The sequence below is a fragment of the Odontesthes bonariensis genome, chromosome 15, assembly GCF_027942865.1.
Source record: "Odontesthes bonariensis isolate fOdoBon6 chromosome 15, fOdoBon6.hap1, whole genome shotgun sequence".
NCBI lineage: Eukaryota > Metazoa > Chordata > Actinopteri > Atheriniformes > Atherinopsidae > Odontesthes > Odontesthes bonariensis.
The window spans coordinates 17848561-17870109 of NC_134520.1; the positions used below are offsets into that span (position 1 = coordinate 17848561).

General features: G+C 41.1%; 3 protein-coding genes across 6 annotated transcripts in view; 2 read left to right on the forward strand and 1 right to left on the reverse strand.

Moving 5' to 3' along the window:
• Positions 1 to 6182, forward strand: part of tpm4a (tropomyosin 4a) — a 22447-nt gene extending 16265 nt beyond the window's left edge. For 2 of the 4 annotated variants that reach the window (XM_075485295.1, XM_075485297.1), the window contains 7 exons: positions 1197 to 1330; positions 1462 to 1579; positions 1692 to 1762; positions 1874 to 1949; positions 2904 to 2966; positions 3313 to 3382; positions 4860 to 6182. In XM_075485295.1, the coding sequence (XP_075341410.1) occupies positions 1197 to 1330; positions 1462 to 1579; positions 1692 to 1762; positions 1874 to 1949; positions 2904 to 2966; positions 3313 to 3382; positions 4860 to 4942 (615 nt within the window). In that variant the 3' untranslated portion in view covers positions 4943 to 6182. Of the gene's footprint in view, positions 1 to 1196; positions 1331 to 1461; positions 1580 to 1691; positions 1763 to 1873; positions 1950 to 2903; positions 2967 to 3312; positions 3383 to 4057; positions 4286 to 4859 lie in introns of those variants that run through there. The other 2 variants (XM_075485294.1, XM_075485296.1) reach the window with 1 other exon arrangement.
• LOC142400431 (small ribosomal subunit protein eS27-like) lies at positions 4833 to 7550 on the reverse strand. Its single transcript, XM_075485299.1, has 4 exons — positions 7394 to 7550; positions 6861 to 6969; positions 6661 to 6771; positions 4833 to 6562 (listed from the first exon to the last, which is right to left on the reverse strand). Exons 1-4 carry the CDS (start codon positions 7397 to 7399, stop codon positions 6534 to 6536), a joined length of 255 nt encoding a protein of 84 aa, XP_075341414.1. The 5' UTR covers positions 7400 to 7550; the 3' UTR covers positions 4833 to 6533.
• LOC142400429 (ras-related protein Rab-8A) lies at positions 6276 to 14659 on the forward strand. The gene is made up of 8 exons (XM_075485298.1): positions 6276 to 8889; positions 9411 to 9471; positions 9686 to 9746; positions 10218 to 10295; positions 10395 to 10484; positions 10628 to 10693; positions 12444 to 12494; positions 12591 to 14659. Exons 1-8 carry the CDS (start codon positions 8766 to 8768, stop codon positions 12678 to 12680), a joined length of 621 nt encoding a protein of 206 aa, XP_075341413.1. The 5' UTR covers positions 6276 to 8765; the 3' UTR covers positions 12681 to 14659.
• Positions 14660 to 21549: the final 6890 nt, after the last annotated feature.

The window sequence follows — 21549 nt, forward strand, 5'->3', positions numbered from 1 at the left end:
AGATGATGGAAAACTCTGTCCAACAGAGGAAATTCTTGTATAGTTGTCTGTTTGCTTTTTTTATTTCCTCTCAGTCTTTTGTTTACTGAGAGCAGATGAGAAAAAAACCCATTCACCCTCCCTGCTGAGTTCTGCGGTCACTTCACCGGAAATTGATGTTTCGTAATCATTTTCTTTCAAATCCAAAGTCGGTCTTCAGATATTAGAATGGATTACACCCACCAGCCGTATTGCTTATTACAGGTAGGCTCTGCGACTCAGTGGGGGTTCTCCAAGGACATCCAGCTGCCTTCGTTCATCCTCTTTTGAGTGAAATATGAACGACCATAGAGAGCAAGTCGAGCAAAACACTCACCTGCACACGGTGGAATATGTTATAGTTCACTTGCAGTATTCATTTGGATTTTGTAGGTTGGTGGCGAATGATAAGGCAGATTATTTCCATGTCGTCATAGCAACATATTTACAGTTGAATATCTTGGATCAGATGTATTTTCAGTATCGGACCCCTAAACGGGCCTTGTGCTACGTGTGTGTGCGGCTTCTTATTTAGCCGAGAGAACTTGGAACCATTGGACAGTACACAGTTAACTAAATATGGATCTTCTAAAATATGCAACAGAAACCCTTCAGTTTAGGTTTTTTTTTTTTCACACGTCTTTTTACATAAGCACATAAAAACAGAAAGAAAGAGAAGGTGAAACTTTCCTACTTTGCAAAAAAGTTTTTTGGTTTTTTTTCTAACTTATGAGGGAAAGCACTATAAATGTTTTATAGTCGCGTATGCTTACGTTTGTACTGTTTCAGATGCTCTTAAAAGTGGAACTTGTCATAGTCATGAGGAACTTGGTCAGTGGTCACTGCTGCACAGTCCTCTCAAGAGTTCATATTTATCTTCCTGATAGCTGACTGATAGCTTCTTAAATAAACTTCGCTTCCTTTTCTTCTTTCGCCGCATCTTTAAAAAAGTGTCCAAAGGACACAAATTAGACATTTAAGATGTGAATTGAAACCATATTAAAAGATGAAGTCATTCTTCCTGATGTGCGCAGACGATTGAAAAGGAGCTGCCTGTTCCAACTCCTCTTCATAATCTTGTGAATCTTTTAGTCTTTTCCTTCCCTTCCTGTTTTATGGTAGGGAACAGGCCAGAGGGATGGATGTGAATGACTTAAGTTCTCTTCTTCCTCTCTCAGGCGGAGGGTGATGTAGCAGCTCTGAACCGTAGGATCCAGCTGGTGGAGGAAGAGTTGGACCGAGCCCAGGAGAGGCTGGCCACAGCGCTGCAGAAACTGGAGGAGGCAGAGAAGGCTGCGGACGAGAGCGAGAGGTGACTTGATTCGTTTGGTTTTAGTTCACTCAAGTATCAAGCTCTAACAAAGCGAACAATGACGGAGAGTGTTTCTAAAGGGGTGCTTTGAAAAATGTAACTCTTGTCATCTTCCCTCATTGCCCGATCAGAGGGATGAAGGTGATTGAGAACAGAGCAATGAAGGACGAGGAGAAGATGGAGATCCAGGAGATGCAGCTGAAGGAGGCCAAACACATCGCCGAGGAGGCCGACCGTAAATACGAGGAGGTGAGGCTTTGATAGTAGGAGCTGCCTCATTCCTGCTCGGTTGTTACTACGTCATGTCAAAGTCCAAAAGAAATTCCCCTATAAATCTGTTGTTTGTTTGTTTTAATCCCAGGTGGCTCGTAAACTGGTGATATTGGAAGGGGAGCTGGAGAGAGCTGAGGAGAGGGCCGAGCTCTCTGAATGGTAATGCCAGTAGACGCACAGTTGCATAAACGCATGCAAAGACAAATGCACAAATACTCTCACTTGCCGCTGTCGCCTTAAAGCACGCTGTGCCTCGTTTTCCCTGCACAGTAAAGCCGGTGACCTGGAAGAGGAGCTGAAAAATGTGACCAACAACCTGAAGTCCTTAGAAGCCCAGTCTGAGAAGGTGAGCTGGATGTACGGAGGGTGCCGTCCATAGCAACAACACAAATAGGTTCACGTGTTTTACAACCAAGACTTGTTTATTTGGCTTTCTTTGACACTAGACAGGTGGAGTTTTCCCACATAAAAAGCAGCAGATTGTATCAAACTGATGTCATCCAGTAACGTTTGAGATCAGTGCATCATGCCTAAGGCTGCAGACTGTGAGCAAAAGAAAAAACAACCTTTTCCAAGTTAGGAAGCCTCTCAGAATGGGACATTTGACTAAACACACTTTTTTTTCATTCTCCACCACACACACAAATGGCCTAAATATCCACGGTGATGCATATACTGGACACCTCGCCTGGCACCCAACACATAGTCATCTTCACTTTCCTGTATCCTGTCATTTGGGCTGCTCTCATGGTTCAGTGGACCGTAATTTTGGTGAGCTGGCCTCAGGGAGGGATACTACATCACCAAAGTATTGTTTTATATAACATTCATTCTAGCTGTGTATCATTAGGCCGGGCTCACAACTCAGCCATGCATCCCCAGCCACTGAGGCTGTGTTTTGTATGTACGAATTTAATGGCAGCATAAGGTGTGTCAGCGTGTGTGAACCGCAGAAAGCAGCAGTACATTCTTCCCCTTTTCTACATTCCTTCCCAAGCACAGACATGCAGCATGACAGCATGCCAGGTTAACCACATGACCGCTTTCTGTTAGCAGTATATGGTCATGCTTTCGCTCTGCTCAGTCAGATGCGGACGGCATCTCAGCCAAACTCGTTCCCAGAGCGGACAAACACCTTCCTTCTTGTATGCCAGTAACTCCTCCTTATCCCTCCAACTATTCTTACTCTTAATGATTAATGATGCTCACGCGAGGCGTGTCTGCGGTTAAAAGCAAGAGTGCACACCTCTACATAACCGCCACTGATGAAGTTGTTGTTTTCTCGTATTTCTGTCAACAGTATTCTGAAAAAGAGGACAAGTACGAGGAGGAGATCAAAGTTCTGACCGACAAACTGAAGGAGGTGAGATCCACATTGCCGTGATCCCGCAGCAGAAGATAAGACAGGAATCACCAAAGAAATAAACGTTTCTGATGACTTTCCTGGATTTTATCTTGTAGTTGCTTTCAGAAAACCTCTTCTCTATACATTATTTAAAAGAACGGGTTTTTTTTTTCTCGCTGAACTGATAATCGGTGTAGCATGTTGTTTTGTTAGAGTTATGTCTAAAATGCCACTCCTACAGCAACTGCAGAGGGCACAGAGGGGCTTTAGAAAACTTTTCCAGTCGTGTTTGTTGGATTCATTTGTTTGAGCTCGCTGACATTCTGTGTCTGAACCCCCCCACCCCCCCACCCCCCACCACCAGGCTGAAACCCGTGCAGAGTTTGCAGAGAGGACAGTGGCCAAACTGGAAAAGTCCATCGACGATCTGGAAGGTATGAGACCGGGATTGATTGCCTTTCCGGTTTTTCTTTTTCAAAACATAAACACAAAAATATGATCCAGTCGGTAACGTGATTTGCTCTAAATAAACGAACAGAAAAAACTCCCAACCATATGATAACCTGGATGGATTCAGCTTTGGTAACTTAGGACATCTGTTTGTACATCTTGATGAACATGAAAATGACTCCTTGAAGGATTAGAAACATTTTTTTTTATATCCTCTATAATATTCTCCACCAAATCTATGGAAAACCACCTACAAGCTACTAAGTAGCCCTTGTTTCTGAAGGGAGAGTATTCCATGTCAGCCACGCTGCAAAGAGGACAGAATGTGCTCAGATGTTTTGTAGGTCAGCATTATTTAGATGATGAACCGCAGGGACCTGACTTAATAGAGTTATTGGAGCAGCTTTATGAGACATTCAGAGCAGACTTAAATGCTCAAAGATCGCCCAGCAAAAGGGCTGCGAGCCCAATTAGACGTACATCATTCTTTCTTCCAAGCATTTCTGCATCTTTTAAAAGCCTGACCTAATTTTTTTTGTCCTCTCCTTCCTCCCTCTGCTCTTTTCTGCTTCTGTCTGTCTCTCATCCTGCTTTGGGCTTGTTTGTGTCGCCGCTGTCTTGACACCCGCCTGTACTTGCTGTCGACCTCTGACCTCCAGATGAGTTGTATGCTCAGAAGCTGAAGTACAAGGCCATTAGTGAGGAACTGGACCATGCCCTCAATGACATGACATCACTGTAGACATCTTTTGCTACCTCTGCCTCTCACCTGCCTCTGCTGTGCCCCCCCCCCCCTGTCTCGCTCTTTGCTTCTGCAAATCAAATGTGCCTTCTGTCCATCTTGCTAAAGTAAAGAAATACTTTATTAAAATCTCTTTAATTTCCTACTTTGCAGCATTTGTCTCTGTTTTTGATTCACGGTGTCTAATAGAGTAGCAAAACCTGAGCAAAGTACATAGTGAGGATGAGGTACCCGGTTTGGACAGTACATTTGACTTTCTGGTGATCACTTATAGAAGGTGAGCATTTCGGATGACACTAACTTCAGGTTTGGTTTGAGTTAATAAGAGTTTGCAGCCCCCTGTGACCTTTAAAGACCCCCCGCAATTCAAATCTAACATTTTTGATGGTTTCCTAAATGTGTGACTATGAAGTAGTTTCTATATAAAAGTCAGAATCCACAGATGTCTCTACTGTGCACCACACAAGTCCTCTAATAAGTCCTTACTGTAATCTAACAGTCTAGAAGTCAGCAGTTTATGCATGAAGGGCACTGTGTTGTGGTCGAAATGTTTTTGCATGTGGCACAATTTAACCAAAGTACTTATGCAAAACATCTGTCCAGTAAAAGGATGCTCTGTGCAGCTTTCCGAGCTACGCTGTAAGGGGATGACATGAACTGTATTATTAGCTGGCGGTTGGGAGTTAACTGTGTCTTCTTCTTCTTCTTCTCCTCTTTAGAGAAATTATCGCATGCCAAAGAGGAGAATCTGGGCATGCACGAAGTTCTGGACCAGACCCTGCAGGAACTGAACAGCTTATAAACACACAGATAGGAAGCTGGAGAGGATGAGATCGTCATTAACATTCCATTAAACGTTCGACTCCATTCCACATTTCGAGCTGTAAAATCTTTACTCCCCTCATAAAGGGGGATTAACTTAATGCTTGTCTCCTGTTTTTTTTTGTTTTTTTTCCCCTAAAGCACAGCTTTTTTTTTTTCTTTTCTTTTCTTTAAGATGGGAAATCATTTTGAACCCATTGCTTCTTTTTTTTTTTTTATATATCCAGCTGTGATTGCAGAAGTTATTTTTGACCACTTATTTAGAAAGAACCGGCAATAAATTCGCCCTAAGGAGCCTCGGATTTGGTAACTAAACCACTTGCATCGGCCCGATTTTTACATTTTTCGTGCACATACATTATTGCTCCGTCTGGTTATTTTAACGCATACGCTACAGGTGGCATTGGGTTTCGCTCATTCCGCATTAGTGTGGCTCTGAGCTTCCACCCAGTGGTGACGTGAAGCCACTCAACAGTTTTTATTAATCATGTCGTCCCACCTCAAGAGGCTGCGAACTGAAGATTATTTCTGACCCGTGTGTCTGAACTGCGTCCTCTTAGATCTGTACGAACGGCACATTGGTTGACTGGACAAATAGCCTGATGGAAAGGTTCCAGTTGTAAGTACACTACTAAAGCACATTCTGCTCGTTTAATTAAGACTATAATACCTCTTCTGCCAACCTCTGATTAACCGGAGGCCACCGTGTTGAAGATTTACAGAGCACCGAAACCTTTTCTGTAGTTTTAGTTTTTAGAAATCTGCAGAGACTGAGACCTTTCCTTCAGTTTGTCCTCATCACTGACACCCGCGTCAGCACCAACGAAATGCCAAAATGTTGCCAGTATCTCCAAGACATACGATATGTGTTGTAATGCATCAGCGGGCTCATCCCCAAACCACTGAAAGCTCAGTCAAGTTTTATCAACCATGGATACTTATTGTATATAGTAGAAGAATGTTAGGTATGTGAGAAGCAATGTTGTGTTGCTTTTTTCTTTTTTAAATTACACCACTTTTTGCCAGGGGAACTCTCAAGACCAAAGAAGACACACAATTAACTCTACAAATGTTTTATTTTTATTTTTTTTGTTTGTGATGGTCATCATGGTCTCGGCTCGCGTCAGGGCCTCGGAGGGCACCTCGCGTGTGACGGAGACCATTTTGAAATGTTTCATTCACAGCCCCCTCAATGTCAACCCAATAAATGTTTTACAGAAGATGTGACTCATTTGATTTTTTTCGGTTTTATGTAGCGAAACTAGATAAACTACACTAAGATCAAGCGCTTCGTTGTGCCAGTTTGATCCTCATACAGATCAACGTGAGCGTGGAGGAATGTACAAGCGTGTTCATGATTGGCGGTCTGTTTTACCTGCGTAGCTCCTTGATCACTGTGTCCCCTTAAACTCCCCAAAAACGGGTTGAAATTTCACTCTCTAATGTCAAGGAACAGATTAATAAGAGGCGATTTCTCTTCAGAGGAGCCACAACGCAAGAATGCGGTTTTCGGCTTGTTCGTCGGCGGTCCATTCTGTCGCCTCCTGTGGATCTTATAGCAAATTTACAGCTCAGGAACATTTCCTCCTGAAGGCACAGCCTGTAAAGGGGGAAAAAAATGTTTAATTATCTCATAGCAAGCAGAACAAAGAACTGTGCCATCGTATTTCAAATATCAGCTTATGATGTCGTCCCTACCAGCCGTTAGTCTGCATTTCCCCCCACATGGTGTGCAGAGGATTATGGAGCAGCCTGGACAAGTCACCACTGTCTGGGCATGGCTGAAGATAGTGGTGATCCTGTAGCAGCCTTTGTTTGACATGGGAGTGAGAATATTAGTAATTTGTGAGGGGAATTTAGATCTGTAGGGCAGCACGGGCTCCGGTGTCGTGGGTTACCTGTGCATTTGACATCCATGAAGTAGGAGCGGGGACTCTGCACCAGCCTCTTCTTCTTGTGTCTTCCCATCTCCTCTGCAAAACTGGGGTGCATCAGATCTTTAGCAAGCTACAACGGAGAGCAAAAACAGTCTAAGAAAATGTCTTTTTCTGTTGAGAATTCACTTGGAGGCCTCTGGACAAAAAACAGGACAAGTTGTTGTTTGCAGATATGTGTTGTGGCCTAATGCCCCCTACAGTCTGATGAGAGAACTACAACTTAACAGCAAAAACAAACATGTCCAGACAAGTTCTGGCACCCTTCATCACCAGTCTCTATTACATGCAGGTAGTAACTACATGTTTAAGGCAGATCCACAGTATATGTCCACATTTAATGATAAAACAGCCTCTGGTTTCATTTCTATACCATGTCACGTCGCATTTCTCAGTTTTTAACAGGCAATTAAGGCAGATTTCTGTCAGTCAGAGCCAGTTCATAACTATTAACGTTTAAAATGAAGAAATAAAACTGAACGCACGATTTTACTTACAGACATGTTCGCATAGATCGACTGGGATCTTTTTTTCCGTCAAGTACAAATACGGCAAGAGAGTAATATCAGAGAGTGAACCACCAGATTCACCTGCGTCTCACAAGTGTGATGATAGCGCTGTGATGATGTCCTGGAAGAGACTGAGCAGGCGGGTCCTTTTGCTTTGGGGAGGGGCAACAGATACATGTTAGACACAGGCTGGGGGGGCGTCTTGTTGGTTATATGAATATTTCCCACTTTTTTTTTTATAGATTTCAATTTTCACTTCTACTGCAGTTTAATTCAGCGGCACACGTGTTGATTTACTTTAAACTGCATTATATCATGTAAGTGAAAGCTTTACATTGGATGTTGTATGCAAGGTGTAAGGTGAACTGACACACCGTGCAAACACATTTTTGATCAACTTGAAGTAGTTTTTTTTTAAACGCCTTGATCATCATTTCAGACAGTCACTATGTGTGAAAGTACTACAGGTTCGTTGTTTTAGTATTTAAATGTGGGATTTTGCTGCCTTTGCTTTTTCGTAAAGTCGATCACTTGGAGGTTTGGTTTGTTACTTGGACGAAATGAGCACTTTTATTCAGTCACTTTGAGTTTTGAGATTGCCCTTTGAACTTTTACAAACCACACTATAATGACAAATAGATGTAATACTCTAATTAAGCCACTTGTACATTACATCTAATTCCACTTTAGCGTATTCTTCTATTCCATTATATGTCAAAGGGGACTTTTTACTGTACATTTATTTGCTTTCGTTTCCAGATACATTTTAAGATTATGGTTTTACACCAGGAATATCGTAGATATTAGTTTTTACTTAAATAATTAACTAAATTGGCATCAATAAATAATGATCATACTAAAAGATACACTATTGACTGAAATACGCTATATTTACAAAGTTAGATTGACTGACAGCAAAGCTTTGACTTTTTCCATCACTTCTATCAATATTATGACTTACTGTATATTTTCCACATTGTAGGCTAATAGTGAAAATGAAGTCTTCTTAACATTTTAAAAGAGAAACTAGTTACTCTAAGGCTCCCTCTCCTTTTTTTCTATTGTTTTGTCTCATAATCGCACAACAACTCCATACATAACAGAAGCTTTGTTTTTAGGAGAACGCGATGGGCCGGTTTTTTTTTTTTTTTTTTTCTTGGTCAAATTATTAGGAGCTATATTCTATTTCGGGTGGCGACAGGTGTCAAAACGAGCACACCCCGAGGGCCAGCAGCAGCCTTCCGGGGCTACGACGACACGGGAGAGTGACAGTTGATTTGGCCAACAGGCGACTCACGGGCAGTGACGTCTCTGTCTCCGCAACGGGCGGGATATCCGCAGTAGTAAGCTAGCTAATGACATGGCGAAGACTTACGATTACTTGTTTAAACTACTTTTAATCGGCGACTCAGGCGTCGGAAAGACCTGCGTGCTTTTCAGATTTTCAGAAGATGCCTTTAATTCAACATTTATCTCTACTATAGGTGGGTAAAAGTTTTAATGTCCGTATTGCTTGGCTTGATAAGCATTGCAGGAGCAGCCCATCCCGTCATGCTAATTTGCTGCTAACTTTTCTGCCTAGATCTCATCCTGTGCTAGAGGCTAGTCAGGAAATGCACAGCCGGCTTGTTAAAGAGGCCTTTAAAGGACACAAGTGGACATTTTAACCAGCTGTAGTGCTTCGAAAGCCCCAGTAAGGGCGATCCTGGTAGATGGGTTGCCAACCCGCGGATTATTTTTTTCGTGAAAACTACAGAATCGTTGTCAAGCTGAGCTAACATGCTACAAAGCAATATAAGTTAGTTGGCAGTGACATTTCCCATATGACCAGCTGGCCCCTGCTTAGCATTATTTTATACAACAATATAGAAAGTTTTGTATATGCCCAGCACCGACTGTATCCTTCTAAATCCCGTTCATGTCAGTGTCTGGGAGATGCTGAGTTAGTTTGGAGAACACCTGTGGTTTTTGTTGTGAATACAAACATTGTACTTTCCTCCCCCAGGTATTGACTTCAAAATCAGAACAGTAGAATTAGATGGGAAGAAGATCAAACTACAGATATGGTAAGATGACTAAATACAGAAAGTGTTCTTGTGACAGATGGTGTAAGATGACAGCCAGTGGCTAAGTCATGGTTGTTTCTTTTGTTTGGGGAATCATTTGCTTATGGCGGTGTTTCTAATACTTGTATGGTGGACTAAATGTGATACAGCCCGACAGACTCTCAAACTGTACATCTTCCGGAGTAACCGTGTCTTAAATGTGCTTTCTGTGTAGGGATACAGCAGGGCAGGAGAGGTTCAGGACCATCACGACAGCCTACTACAGAGGAGCCATGGTACGTTTCGCTGTCGGCCTTACAAATAATACAATAGCGTAGATTGTCTCTGGAAACTGAAAGAGTAAAGTGGCATTCAGCTCAGCTGATGGATAAATATCTTAAACCTTCACTGGAGCCACACCCCACATTATTGTGGACGTTGATGTCGTACACGCCTCAAAACTCAGAGGTGTGCTAAGTAAATCATTGTGGCGCTTCTTCTTTTAGTTCAAGTTGGACTGCATGCCTGTATTTTCAGTTTTAATCCAGAAAGTACATTTGTCTTTGTCACCTTTGGAATTCAAGTGTTGAGCTGTAACTTAAGGCTCTTAGATAACGCTATATACGACAGATAAAGGCTGTCACGGACAGAGGAAAACCATATTAGGCTCCTAACTGTCAAAACTATCCGTATATTGATAAGTTTGATTAAAGATTATCAGGCTATTCCATTTTCTTATGTCCTTTGTTGACCCCCCCCCCCCCCAGGGCATCATGTTAGTGTATGACATTACCAACGAGAAGTCCTTTGACAACATCAAGAACTGGATAAGGAATATAGAGGAGGTAAAACATTATCTTATTATTGGTCCTGAAGCCCTACAGAGAGTATACATGTTGCATTACTTTAAATATCTGTTCACTCGGCTGCCTTGTTTTCCACAGCATGCCTCAGCAGATGTGGAGAGGATGGTCCTTGGGAATAAATGTGATGTCAATGACAAGCGACAGGTGTCCAAAGATAGAGGAGAGAAGGTGGGGATGATGGTTGTCATGGATACAATGAGAACTTTATACATTTTAAGAAATGCTACTAGCATATCACAATCTCCGGATTCCTTTCCTTTTTCTTGGGCCAATGCCGTGTCTGACTTTGTCTCTTTCTATCCCGTCATCAGCTGGCGTTGGAGTACGGTATCAAATTCATGGAGACGAGTGCAAAAGCGAACATCAATGTGGAGAATGTGAGTCGACACCATTTCTGCATATTCCTTCGTAGTTGAAAGTAACGTTTCTAGATTTTGTCAACATTGTTCCCTCAATTGCTTTATTTTTGTTGTTTTTTTTTTGTTTTTTTTTTAAACATGAAAATCAAAGGGGATGGTTCATTATTTATGATTTGGTGTCAACAAATAATTCAGTGAATTCATAATTCAAAGGAACCGTTCAGCATTTTAGGACAATTTCATACTCTTGCAACGATCATAAGATGTCTATGACGCTGCTCTCTTTTGTCTTGTGTTCTTGTTCCCTGCTCAACTCTGAACAACTCCCAGTTGCGTTGTTGGATAGGCACAGCAGCTTTATTTGTGCTGCGGAAGCTGCAGTCTAATCAAAGCAGATCGGGATTGTATTCAAGAATGCAGCGAAATTTATATCATGCATAAAACTTCACCCGATGCACAGTCCAGTCTCTAATGTCAGGCTACGGTTGTGGCTCCTTGTTGTTACCATGTCAGAATAGAAACGTAACTAACTTTAATGCAGCAGTAATCTCTGAGTAACATCAATTAGCTGTTCTGGCTCGTGTGCTTACAATCTATGACCTCTATAATTCTCTATTCTGCAAAGTATATCAATTGTGTCTCAACAAATTCCTGCAAACATCGGAGTTTAAGAGGGAACATTTGGGTGGATATGCAAAATCTGAGGCCAGTGGACCAGAAGGATGGAACATATTTTCCACAATCCAGTCTGGAAACAGTCCGGCTATTGTTTGACTACAATCTAGCTTTTCATGAGCAATTTTAAACTACTCTGCATTCAAAGAGCAGAGACGGGAAGTCTAGGTGTCTGATATCCCTCAGTTTGACATCTGCTTTTTATAACCAATGTCCCAAATTATCGTCATTAGACTAAAAGTTCCCAGATTGTATCAAAAGTATAATGAATTTATGTACTGAAGTGGTATGAGAGGAGCATTATCAGTCCCATCTGCTTCCAGGAGCACAAGTCTCATCAATATTTGTTCAAGAAAATGTCAAAAGAGTCACATTTAAAGCCCCTCTGTGGGTTGGCATGGCATGGATCTCACTTCTTGATCATTAGCTTGAATTATTCAAGTAACACAGCATGTCCGGTTCTCTGTTAGAACATTTTAGGATATAGGTTTTAGCTGTTCGTAAACTTTTCAGTCGAGGTTAAGTACGACTCCCGAGCTGCATTTGGTATAAAAAAAACTTATTCAGTCACAGATCTTAAAATTCTTAAAATTACAGCGTCACAAAAACTAGAAACAAGATTTATTGGTGCCTTCAGCGTATTTTTACGTTTGTGTCAGGATTGAATAAGTTCAGGGAACGTGGGGTCTGCCCGGTAAAAATACAGGGAAGCTGTATTTTTATTATCTATCATCTATTATTATTTTTATTAGGTGCTGATAATCGGTCAAATTCATTTATAGCAAATGTTTTTACTGTGCTTTTGGCTGAAACTCCAGATGCATTGAAGAGGCACTGAATTGATGGAGAGAAGAAGCATTTTGCGACCTTAAGTCTCGGACTCCTTAATGTGGATGAAACAACCTCCTGTTGTCACATTCTGCAGAATGGCCGCTTTTGTGTGTGTGTCGGTGTGTAATGTGCAGCTTTTAATTTAATAGGAAATGTTACAGGCTTTGGTTCATGCTTAAAGTAACACACATCCTTTTTTTCAGAAGCCTTGGTCCTACCTAGTCTCAGTACCACGAATGTGCTGACATGTTTTTGTCCGCAGGCCTTCTTGACCCTCGCCAGAGACATCAAAGCAAAGATGGACAAGAAACTGGTGAGAATGCAAGAGTGGGAGCAAGGGTGGTTCTAAACTGGCAACGTTGTGACTGGATGTATGGCATAAATGATGTTTTCTTTCCGTGTGCGACAGGAGGGCAACAACCCGCAGAGCAGCAATCAGGGAGTAAAGATCACAGAGCAGCCCAAGAAGAGCAGCTTCTTCCGCTGCACGCTCCTGTGAGAAGACGAGCGCGTCGGCATCCACCATCGCCTTAACTATGTCCCCCACTGGACAGAACTGGACAGAGCACACTCTGATATGTGTTTGATCATTGTTCATTCGTCTTCCACCGTTTGCTTTGACCCGCTTTTAATTAGGAAATTACAAAAGTCTGTTCCTCCCTCAGTTTATCAGTCTTCCCTCGACACCTGTGGATCCGACTGCTGCGGCCTCCGTGACCTGCTGACAGTTTCAACTCGAGTCCTGATATTTTCCTCCCTTTTAAAAAGCTGCCTCCTGGTGAGACGCTCAGAATGATCAAAGCTTTCTTTTTCTTTTGCCCATAACCCCAATTGTTTTACTCACGTGGTGAAGACGTATTTATTTCACTCTTCAAACCAACAGCACCCCAAATTCTGCTCCGTGTTTGCACTGACAGGGTGGTCTATGATTTTAAATATATGTAAATATATTGTCACTGATTATGACTCAGCACATGAGAAGGTGATGCCAGTGCAGTTCACCCATCATATCTGTAGTGCGGTTTACATGTCCTCCATCTTTTCTTCTCTGATTTCACAGTATGAAACATTCCATTTCTCTTGCGAACACTTTGATGTGCAATGTAGATGCGTGTAGAGCCCTTGGTTTGTCTTTAAAGTATTCATGCAGTTGCAGTAAAGCTGAGATTTAAAGGCTCGCAGGTTCCTTCTGCGGTCGGTCTCCTGGTCGTTTTAGGTGAGCAATTGATGAAAATCGAGATGTGGTTGGTAAGAGGAAGACAAATATTTGGTTCACCTCTGCAGGTGGACTAGCAGTACTTAAATATCTGGAGGCAGTTCAGTTTCACAGAAGGAATTCCAGCAATGGTGTGATCATTGTTTTGTGCATTTGTACTTGACCGGCTTGTCCGTTCCACTGGGGGAACACAACTGTTTTCTGGGCCTTGGATTGGGGTTGTGCTGTAGCAGTATTTATGGAGTGAAATGGAGCATAGCACCAAAATGACAAAGTGCCCTTTTATGTTCTTATTGATTATGCACTTTTTTTTTTCTTTCGTTCTGCCTGTTTGAAAAAAAGAAACATAAAGTTCTTAACATTTATTGACTGTTGCAAGTCTTAACTGAGAGCAAAGACTGTTCGTGCACAAGATTTCCACATACCCTGCCTGGGCCTCCTGAAAACATCTGAGCACTGAGACCTCTGTATTTAATTAGCATATCAAAGATACGCAGCAGGCCCAATGATTCCAGAGAACTTTCTCCCAAATATAATCTCATCGCATCATTCCCATTTATCGGATGAAACGGTTTCTCTGTGTTTGTATTTGCTTTGCCACAGATGCTTTTGAGGATCCCAGTCAGCTTGTCACCCACCTCTCAAAATGTTCTGTGTGATGTTCCCCTCCCACTAACATGGCAATCAGAACTATGCATTATGGATGCACGCAGGAACCCGAAAAAGCTTTGCACATGTGATTTTTTTTTTTTTCTTTCTTTTTTTTTAACAAGCTTTATCTGAGATTAGAAATGTGCAGATCATTGCCGTCTCTCCAAACTCTTGCTGTGGGAGCCGTTTAGATATTAATAGGAAACGAATCGGAATCTTGTCAAAATCACACCAGAGGTTTTTCCAGTGAGAGCGAAAAGGGTATCGAAGCAGTGATGAGTTGTCGAACCTGTGACCTCACTTGATTGTGGATTTAAGAAGCGTCGCCTCGGGTCACGGCTTGGTGAAAACGTAGGTTTGTTTAAACTTTGGCATAATTTTCGACCATCATTTGAAGTCGATCCCCTTGTCATTCCCTGGCGGTTTAATGCTAGCGCATCTTCAGCATTCCTGAGCTAAATTTGGGATTTTCGTCCAAAAAAATGATTGATGGACTCGATGTGGAATAATTGAAATATTTCAGCAATTGTAAATAAGATCTACAATGATTGTACTGTAGTTTTCATAAATCCTATTAATCTACACTTTCTGTAGATATGTTTACTTTTGATGATTTATTAAAGATTCTTAAAAAAAAAAAAGGTTTTCATGGTTTTCTTTATTTTCCTTTTTCAAGTCTCAAGGTTACACCACATATTTGTCATCTTTGAATATTTTAAGTATAATGACAAAGTGTCATAAACTGGATTTCCTAATTAGACTTTTAATTAAAAAAAAAAACAGAGCCTCTAAATGTCTGTTTCAGATATTGAAGGGCAATTTACATATGATACACTGTAAGTCAGGAAAGCAAGCACCAATAATATTGAATTTTAAAAGGTTTTATTTCCCCTTAGTTGATCTGTGATGACAGCACAGCCCTGCAGTGCCTGGAGGATACTAGTAAAGTCCAAATGTCTGGAAAAATGTTCTGCCATTACTCAGTAAGATCATTTTTCAGCTGCTCTTAGCTGGAGCGTTTGTTGCTTTTTACCAGACTCGAGTGAGGCGACTTCCATGTTGTGGGTTTCACTTTTTTTCCTTTTGCAGAAACTCGTGGTTGCTGGTTCTATCTATAGAAAACCTATGGTGGGGCCTGCATAGATGATCCATGCTGGTTTTAGCCCTAAAAGCCTGTTTGATTTGTGCCAACGTTAGTTTGCAGTTGGCAGCTGAGTTTCTATGCTGCTTCTTCAGGTACTGGCAACGGAAAATAAAGGGCACTAGATGTAACTTCAGTTCTGAGTAGTGGGGAGCTTACAAATGTTGATCACTAGTAACTTCAACAGAACATAGTGAGGACTTTAAAGGAGATGGAGTTGTTTCAGCTTTGAAAACAAGAGAATAGCTGCAGGTTGAATACCGTTTATTGTGCTGATATCATGAGATAGCCTGATTTAGTTGGGACCTGTAACATTTCATCATTTTGTTTTTTGGATTTGAGCAAAGTAGTGTCTCACGGAAGTTCCAAGTGAACCATTCACAGCTGCTGCAGCCTACACCAGGTCACCAGGATGTGCAGTTACATCTCTAGAGAGCTGCATGTCATGTGACAAGGAAGCAGTGGTGAATGATAAATGGTTATGCAGCCGGCCTTGCACTGATCTGAAGTTCTAGAACAAAATTTGGTTTGGTGTGTCATCATTTACACAGAAATATAGATTTCCACTAATGACCTCTATGCCTGTCTGTTTTAGTTAGACATTTCAGGCAGTGTACTTTCCCTGGTGCCATTTTAGGAAGACTGCGCTGACCCGTGATGCACACACGCAGATACACAAAGCTCAGGTCCAAAACTGAGAAACTTCCGAGTTAACATTACCTATCAACGACCGTGCAGTACAAAGAGAAATAGAAAAACCACATGTTTTTTTTGTTGTTTTTTTTTCAGTGAGCACAGGTTTATTCTTAGTGTTGCATTTATTTAGCTCCACCAAACTTTGTCAGCGTGAATACTCACAACTTAATGAACTGATTTGCTTGACTTTTGATGTCGATCCAGATGCAGAAGGTTTCAGTCACCCTGGTTTGAGTTATGCTGTCACCTCCTGTTTCCTGTTTGGACCCGTGTTTCAGGCTGGTGTGTTTCTAAGGAAATGGTTTTTGTGATTGTTCGTAGGAGGAAATACTCTTTAAATAACGTAGCTGTCAGGAGGCGGTACAATTCTGAATCCTTTGACATTTAAGTGATATTTCTCAGGGTTGTTATTACTTCACAATGAAAAATAGGAGAGTATGTGACACAATATGAAATTAGAAATACCTGCTGAAAAAATTTGAAAGGATAATGTTCTGTATTATTTTCATCTATGTATTAATCTAATGTAATATCTGGACTGCATGGCTAATTGTAGCTATATTAGAGAAACACTAAATTATTTTCAAAGGGATTCTCAATGCAGCAGGTAGAAAGGTTGTCTACATAATAAAATCAAACACTTACACTAGTGCTGCACGATAAAATCCATTTTGAGGGGCAGATTTTTAACATGAATAAACTACACTTGACCATTCCCTGCATTGTGTATTTGACGTTTTTGTTCACCACAGCATGTAGTTTTGAGTTGCAAATGTATCTGCGACTCGGCAGAATATTTCATTTTCATTTCTGTTCTGAAACATGCAAATACTCAGCGTTTCGCTCGGGGAGGGTGTCAGAAGTCAGAACTGGAAAGCGGCCTGAATTCCCACATCATCAGAGAGGTTTGTGTCTACGGATGAATTGGTATTTTTTTTGGGGGGTAGACAAATTGCTTTTTCATTCCCACTTTTTACTCATCTAACCAATAAGGTGCAATGACACCATCCCTCCTCAGCCCTACATGTGGGTTAAATATATGTCTGAGCTGCAGCTCCTGCTTTAGTCTCCTGATGTCACCCTATCAAACAAATGCGTCACATTTGTTAAGTTCTGAGGCTGCCTGTACCTCTACCTGCAGCTTCCCTCTGAGGCAGTAATGCTTTTCAACAAGGGGCAAAACGTACAGGTGCAATAACCATGTTGTAAAAAAAATCAAACCAATTTCATATTTTACATAATTTGTTGTCCTTTCTTAATTTGAAAAGTAAATAAAAGGTCAAAGTTAATATGTTCCATCGCAGAGATGTTTGCTTGTGAAGACGAAAAAGGAGCAGACTTGGACTGGCTGTATGTGCATTTTCAGCCACTTGATAACCACAGTCATAGAACATACAATAAATATATGCATAACGTGCATTTTTTACATGAGAGTTCGTTGCCTCTGTTTCACACTCAGACTGCTGTAGAGGGAAATCACGCTCAGAGGACTTTGACCTTGTAACACCGCATTATGTAATAACGCCGCATTATGTAATAATGTAATAAATTTGCACGCCATTATGTAATAACTGCCGCATTTTGTAATAATCTGCCGCATTATGTAATAAACTTCTTGAACGCAATATGTAATACATTTTGCCGCATTATGTAATAAGTTATTACATATTGTGGTTTTTACTACATAATGCGGGTGTTGCGATTTTTTTCTTCAGCAAAATGTAACAATTGGTGCATTATGTAATAACCAACCGAAATTGACATTTTCATTGATTAAAAACAGCACGATAATGTGTATTTTACTCAAAAATAATAATTAAGAGGACAGTATGTCAACTATTGCTCAGCTTACATTGTAGCAATCCACCTTTTAACTTTGGTTGTGCTCATTTAAACATACAAGGGGTTAATTCATATTTGCAGTTAGATTAGTCATGAGATCAAGTTTGGAGGTAAGTGCTTCTGATAGTTAACCAATTTAGAAAATTGTCAACTAAATCTCTGTCTATGCTCAAGCAGCAGTAAAGAAAAGACATACAACACCAAATAATTAAACATGGGCTGTGCACAACAACTCCATGTAGTCTAGCCTATTCAATAAAGGTCATGTTCCATGTAACCTTAACCTTCCTTCATAATGCATATTTCCAATAACACCTACAGTAATAGTACCTGCATTAATGTAGCACTGGCATTGTCACAAAATTATACTAAGTATTATTTTGACACAAAAATGTAGGATAGCCTATATCATGCAAACCCAGAGTAAGAGACAAAAAATAGTTGCAGAACAAATGACTGATGTCGAACAGTTAATTATTTCAAATTATTTATTCTCTAAAGCCCAATACTATACCATCCTGTAGAGGTACAGACGTCATGGATGAACAATGTGTAATGAACAGCAAATATTAAGGCAATCTTTGATAATAGGCCTAATATCTCAATCAACTAAATGAAAAACAATCCAGCCACAGCATAGAGCCCAACACACACACAATGGAACTGTAGTGGATAATAAAGTGGAAACGTAAAATTTAACAATGTTCTAGACCTATTACAGGCCATGGCACACATATAACCACACAACTAACCCATCTAAAAATCTACATTTGAACTCGGGAGACTCAAGAAAATCTACCTACAATGCAAAACAAAATATAGTCCTAAGGTTTCCAAAAAATGTCCTTGATTTTAAGATGACCATGGCCAATGTGCTTTATCAGAAGCCAGGCCATCATCCACCTGCTATTTTGGCTGAATAGCTCCCTCAGTCTAATAACAAGACCACTACTGTGTCCAGCGGATTTATAGAGCCTCATTATGCTTATGGAATTGTCATGATCATAATCCAAGTTTAGGGTGTCAGCTAAAGTTTCTCTGATGTAGATTTGCGGATGGAACGGATCTGCAAGATCTCGAAAAAGTTTAGAAACTCTATTAAATGCCCAGAGCATTGAGGAGTCTGCATTAAGGGTCAACTGGATGATAAATGACAGCAATTCTGTAGGCAAGATGGGTGTGCCATGCATTCTGTTTTCTGCATCATTATCTGGAGGTCCACACAACTGGACATCATCTTGGTCTCGTTGAGCATCATCGTTGGACTGATCATCTAGATGGACATCATTTTGGGGTTCATCTAGTTGGGAATCATTGTGAGGTTCATTCAGTGTGGCATCATCGTGAGGTTCATTCAGTGTGGCATCATCGTGTGGTCCATCAGTAAGAGTTTCATTGTCTGTGTTGTCGTTTGGTGTGAGTTCTTCATTATCACTCTCTTGGTCTGATTCATTTTTATGTTGAATTATCCGTTCTCTCTCTGCTTCTAAGATGTTTTCAATAAATGAAGAGACTGATCCTTCCAGACTTAAAGGTAGGGTAGGAGATCCTGGATTTTGAGTCCAGCGAAGCTGCATTTTGAAAATACACAGGTAAAAAGTCCCAACCCTTTTCTTCACTTTCCCCCCGAAGCCACGCCTCTAGAGTACATGTACGCGCACGAGCGTGCACGAGCACGAAGGTGCACGAGCGCTGTTCTGACAGCACGCATCGATCGTTGCCGTATTTAGTATTTAGTTTATGCTAACTATACGTTTAATAATGCTAGGTGCTAGCCAAGCTGGCTCTAGTTTAGCTTCCTGCCAAGCTTCTGGACGCGTAATTCGTTCAGGGAGCAGGGTACACGCACAGGGGGAAGGAGGGGGAGGGAGGAGCAGATTGCAGTTTGATAGACGGCATCAGAATCCAATCATCGTTAACGGTCCGTTCAGTTTGATTGGATAGTGTTTTTCCTAGATTGTACGTTCTAGAGGCCACTAAAACTTTTCATATTTGTGTCAAAACTTTTAATTAATTGGTTACAATGGGGGTGTGAAGAGTATTTCAAGCAATATGTAAAAAAATGTTCCAGAAAAAGATCCCCTACCCAACCTTTAAGTAATGTTCTCCATGTCCCTCAGCAATGTGTCCAAGGGCTAACAAAGGACAACTGTCACAATATCTATTAGACTGAGATATAATGGAAGATGCATCAACACCTAGTGAGGAGACAACGAGAAACTGAACATTGAAAATCTCAGCAGCCCTTTGTAGAGTTATGTGGTCGCCATAGGTCCCACATTGTGACATACTAGGATCATTCATTTTGAGTAAAATACACATAATTTTGCTGTTTTAATGTCAATTTCGGTTGGTTATTACATAATGCACCAATTGTTACATTTTGCTGAAGAAAAAAATCGCAACACCCGCATTATGTAGTAACAACCACAATATGTAATAACTTATAACATAATGCGGCAAAATGTATTACATATTGCGTTCAAGAAGTTTATTACATAATGCGGCAGATTATTACAAAATGCGGCAGTTATTACATAATGGCGTGCAAATTTATTACATTATTACATAATGCGGCGTTATTACATAATGCGGTGTTACAGACCTTTCTTTTAGGTGTTTTTATTGAAGTCAGTCATCTTGTGGGAGGAAGTTATGTGCAGTGATTCTAAGGGAATGAACTGAATCAGAATGTCAAGCAGGTAATACATCACCTATAGCATACACAAAAAAAAACCTGTGATATGTTATCAAGGTGGTTCCTCTTAATGAGAGGTTTTTATAGGATTTTATAGTCTATCTAACACAGCTTAGTTTTACTTGTCTGTGGAGTATTGTGTTACATTATGTTGTAATGGAATAATCAGACGTTATGTGATCATCACAATAGTTTGAGGGTGAGGGAAGTGAGTTTGTGTGCCACCAAGATGAGAGTTAAAGAGCAGACCTTCTCTGTTGAGGTACCCGTGAGAGAAAATCCTCACAAACACAGCTGCTCCCAGATATATAACAACAGCAACTGTGGCTTGAGTTAACCTCCAGATGTGAATATCCTCTGAATGATGATTGTTTTCCATGAAGCTCCCTGAGTGCAGCTATAGGTCCACTCTCTGGCTCTGGAATAAAGCAGGACAGCTAGCAAATCTTTCAGAAAATATGTAAAACTTAATGAATTCAAATCTCTCACATAACCTCCCACCTCGATAGACAAAAGCAGGTGTATGTTGTATGATGAAGCCAGGACTGCAGCCTCTCAAATCATCTAAGGTTTATTTAAGATTTAGACTTTATTGTCATGTAAATACACAAAATTACTCCTACGCATTTAACCCATCCAGGTTGGCACCTGTTGAACACACACATGCACAGGGTCACACACTCATGGAGACAGATGCCATATACACTGGAGCGGTGGGCAGCCATTCACAGTGCCCGGGGAGCATGGGGGTACGGTGCCTTGCTCAAAGGAACCTTGGCCGTGGCAAGGAGGTGGACTGCCACCCCTCCAGCTGTCAGTTCACCAATCTTTGAGCGGTGAGAGTGGGAATCGAACCGTCAACCTTCCGGTTATTAGACGACCCAGTCTGACTGAGTGAGCCACGGCACGGCATGACTCCACGGCATAACCGATGAGTCAAAAAGTTCACTTGAACCTCACGTTTCTTACATAATGTTCAACACTATAGGAACACTCCACTGAGACATGTCTGCTCCTATGGAATCCAAATTATACATTTCCTCTTTCCACCTTCCCACCGTGGAGCAAACATTTGGGCAATTTAATGCTGGCACTGGGTGGAGTTTAGTCTCCGCCCACAGGCA